Source organism: Helianthus annuus, chromosome 4, assembly GCF_002127325.2.
Source record: "Helianthus annuus cultivar XRQ/B chromosome 4, HanXRQr2.0-SUNRISE, whole genome shotgun sequence".
NCBI classification, from domain to species: domain Eukaryota; kingdom Viridiplantae; phylum Streptophyta; class Magnoliopsida; order Asterales; family Asteraceae; genus Helianthus; species Helianthus annuus.
Window position 1 is genome coordinate 180,320,410 of NC_035436.2, and position 4,420 is coordinate 180,324,829.

General features: G+C 38.0%; 1 protein-coding gene across 1 annotated transcript; it reads left to right on the plus strand.

Annotated features, from left to right (window-relative positions):
* Positions 1-226: 226 nt before the first annotated feature.
* On the plus strand, positions 227-1,337 carry LOC110935113 (wall-associated receptor kinase-like 2). Its single transcript, XM_022177679.2, has one exon. The coding sequence runs from the start codon at positions 338-340 to the stop codon at positions 1,292-1,294; it is 957 nt and encodes a 318-aa protein (XP_022033371.2). The 5' UTR covers positions 227-337; the 3' UTR covers positions 1,295-1,337.
* Positions 1,338-4,420: the final 3,083 nt, after the last annotated feature.

Here is a 4,420-nt window from a genome sequence, read left to right on the forward strand (position 1 = left end):
TTTAATATAACACTAGATTTAGACTAGCTTGCTTCAAACACTCCTTTTGTGCGATCATGTCTAACAAGCAAGGTCAAGATAAGTACACATGCACAAGACACTTTATTACGACCTCTATGCTCAAAAGTTCTAGTTCCGACACGTGTGCTAACTACATTTCATTGCAAGTGCAGCAACTCTTGGAATCGTAATTGGACTTTTAGCTTTTGGTGCTATTGGTTACTTGACATATATAAAGCTTGACAGAATAAAAAAAGCTAGGATCAAAAATAAGTTCTTTAAAAAGAACGGAGGACATCTATTGAAGCAAGAAATATCTTCTACTGAATCACGTGTCATGATAATAAAAGTTTATACCGCCGAAGATATGGAGAAGGCAACAAAAAATTTTAGTAGAAGCAGGGTCCTTGGCAAGGGAGGACAGGGTACAGTGTACAAAGGGGTTTTACATGATGGGACAGTTGTAGCCATAAAGAAGTCTAACGCGGTAGTTGTAGATCAGGTCGTGCGATTTGTTAATGAAGTTTTCATTCTTGCACAAATAAACCATAGGAATATAGTGAAATTGTTAGGTTGCTGCTTGGAATATGAAGTCCCCTTATTGGTATATGAGTATTTGGCCAATGACACCCTTGCACACCATCTTCATGATGGGACAGGGCTTTTGAACTTTTCATGGAAGGATCGTATACGAATCGCAAGGGAAGTTGCGGGTGCACTAGCCTATCTACACAATTATGCCTCACCAGCTATATTTCATAGGGATATTAAGCTGAGCAACATCTTACTAGATCAAAACTACAAAGCAGTAGTATCTGATTTTGGACTTTCAAAGTCGGTACCTCTTAGCAAAAATCATATAACTACACAAGTTGGTGGCACATTTGGATACTTAGATCCTGAGTATTTCCATTCTGGAAAACTTACTGCAAAAAGTGATGTTTATTCTTTTGGTGTGGTCCTTACTGAACTCTTAACCAGAAAAAAGTCTATTTCCTCAAGTGACTCCGGTGAAGGCTTGGTGCCAAGATTTAAGTATTTGGTGAAACAACATCGGCTTGTAGAAATTTTGGACAAGCAAGTTCTGCAAGAGGCTATGATGGATGATGTAGTTCTTGTCGCTAAGCTTGCCAAGAGATGCATGAAAATGAAAAGCAATAAAAGACCAAGCATGGAGGAGGTGGTCGCCAATTTAGACAAAGTAAGTATAGTACAGCTCGAATTTCGTCATAGGTGCCTTACAGAACATGAACTCATAACAAGTTCTAGTACACATGTACCTCAATACTGTTAGCCTTAATAATTGTCAACCCAAGTTTAAATAGTACAGGAATTAATGTTGTAATCAATAGTTAGTAAATTTTGGGTTAAAGTTGTAAGTATTTTAATTAAGGTTGACATGTAGTTATTGTATTTGTAATCAAGCGTTGTGTCGATGATGCTGCAAAGAGCGATGTTTATTCCTTTGGTGTGGTCCTTAGTTCCTTACTGAACTCTTAAGTAACCAGAAAAAAAAAAATTATTTCCTCAAGCGACTCACGTGTAGGCTTGGTGCCAAAATTTAAGTATTTGGTACGTCATAATCAGTTTGTTGAAATTTTGGACAAGCAAGTTGTGCAAGAGCCTATGAGAGACGATGTAGTTCTTGTCGCTAAACTAGCCAAGAGATGCATGAAAATCAAAATCAATAAAAGACCAAGCATGGAAGAGGTGGTTGCATATTTGGATAACTTAAGAGTACAACTTGAATTTCCTCATAAAAGCTTTATAGAACTTCTAGTGCACATGTAGCACAATACTTTCTAACAATAGGGAACCCTGAGGTTTTTTTTCATCAGTGTTGGAAATTTTTGGTGCCCAAACGCCTATAAAGAGTGATTTATGGTCAGGTCAGATCACTGAAGTTTTTTATAGGGTTGAGTCGGGTTATCTAACTTTTTCAAACAGATTGAGTTGGGTCATCGATATATTTTGGGTTAATCTTTTTGTCTAGATCTAAGGTTATTGTTTTGGTTCGTAAATTCATAGAGTTTTTCATTTGGTTTATAACTTCATTTGTCTAACATTTATAACTAACAAGTTAACGCTTAACAAGTAGTAATTACTTAACAGTTTAACAAAGTAAAACTATTCAACTATAAGCTCAACCTACCTAAGAACTATATCAATAAGAAATTATAAGAGTCTAATGTAAATAACAAAGTCATGTGATGTTTGGCACAACCTGAGAACTTGGATTACACAATTGTCGAGCTCGTTGAGGAGGTCATTCCATATATTATAAAGCACGATGCAACAACACAACACAGAGATCAACTGAGAGAATATAAGCGTTGTGTAAGATAACATAAGAAACCCAATTCAAATACAAATTCATATGAAATAAACCATCAACAAGTTTTATCTAAAGTAAAATATCAAACTCCAGTTAACCAACAATTAGTAACAAGTTTCATCTAAACATAAAGCAATCAAACAATCCAAACAAGTTTCATCTAATCACACTTCAAGTTTCAATAAAGACGAAACATAAAAGACCCAACCAAAACGGGTACTTGGACAAAAAAATAACAATTCAAAAAACATACCTAAAATCTGTAGGCCATCAGAATGATTCACAGCGGAAGTATTATGACTCATTGGATTCATTATTGGATCTTAGTTTGATCAATATGCAGAAGTTAGAGTATGGACAATTCGACAGTTTGTTAAATTGTCTTGGTACCTGTTGATGCTACAAATAATAGACCAAACGTAGTAGCGAGGGTGGTTAGGCAGAAGGGTTAAAGGGTTTAACCTTGCCTAACGCAGGTCGTGAGGTCCCCCCCACGTTTGCAAGACGTGGAAGGAGGTTCACTAGTTTGTTTTTGTTGTTTGAAGATCCTATTCTGAAGTGTGTTCAGAAAAGGATGAAGAAACAAAGAGAATAAGCGTGAGTTGGATGTGAATGAGAGCAACTTGCATGAAGCAAGTACACGATGTGAAGGACCAGAGTTTAAGGAAACAAGTCAGATCGGAATGTCTCAACTCAGTAAATGAAGTGTCAATTATATAGGAGAAGATGTCTCCCAAAGAAGAGTGCTTTTGACTAGTGACCTCACTTGCAGTGAGGGGCTTACCCTTTCGGGGGTTGAAGCCTTTTGTCCCTTGGATAATAGCATGTGTTCTGCTGACCTGCATTGCTTTTATGGCTGGTGGGTTGGTGAAGTAATCCAGGGATGTGTCTGGTTACTGTTCCCGTATTGCTTTTCCCCACCTCACAGCTTTTTAACCTTTGAACCATTTAACCTTTCGGACGTGTGTGTACTTAAGTCATTTTATTTGATCTTGGGCTACCCCCGTCATCAGCCCCCCAAGTCAGAGGCTTTTGGGGAATGAGCTCAAAGACTTCTGACTTTTATACATCTATTTTGTTACCTGAAGGTTTTAAGGGTTCAATGCTTGAAGGCTTGGAAGGTTGTCGGCAGTTAATGTTTAAATTTTGAATAACTGACAACTGATTTGATTGACATATGGCAGTTCATAGGGTGGCAGTTTTTGCAGGAGTTACTGTTTTACCATTATTACCCCTACATTAGGTTGTTTTCTTTTTTATATTTACATTTTCTCATTTACTTTCCTCATAACTTCATCAAGTTCCTCTCTGCAATTCCCTTCCTTTTTTCCAAGGTTAGTCTCGGTTTCCTTTGTATTTCCTTACATTCTTCGTATTTCTTTGCAAAAATGGGTGCTCACAAGGATTTGGCAAAATCCTTTTCCCGATTAACACAAGAGGAGGTAGACTTATTTTGTATGGAATATGGTATCGATAGAAAATTTAAACCTACTGCTCCTGCTTGTGATGTTCCCGTTGTTAAACCGACTTCTGGTTCGATTGCTCTTTATTGTCGCCACTTTGAGTTTTCGAACCTTCGTTATCCCTTTTCTCTCTTTGTTTTGAATTTGTTGGAGTATTATCGGGTTTCCTTTGGGCAGGTTCATCCGAAGGGCATGGCTAGGGTTTTACATTTTGAGGTTTTGTGTCGTGCCCTCGGATCTGATCCTTCGTTATTGCATTTTCGCCGTTTTTTCCGTTTGGCCAAAAATGGCGATTGGTTTACCTTTGAAACTTCCAAGGTTGATTCTTGCCTTATTTCGTCTATGGTTACAACACTTGGGACTTGGAAGGATCGTTTTTTCTGGGTTTTCGATACTATTGTTCCGTTTAAAATGGTGTGGAGGCACCCAGATGCCGTTCTCAATGATCCGGAGCCCTCTGAATCGGAGTTGAATGATGTTTTTCTCAAAGCCATCTGGGAGTGCCCTTCGAGGGTTCGTCCCTTTCCTGAACATTTACTAGTTCATTTAGGTGTTAGTAAAATCTGGGGAAATGCCGATCGGGATCCGGTTCTAATGAGAGTTGGCATGGGTATGCATTTTC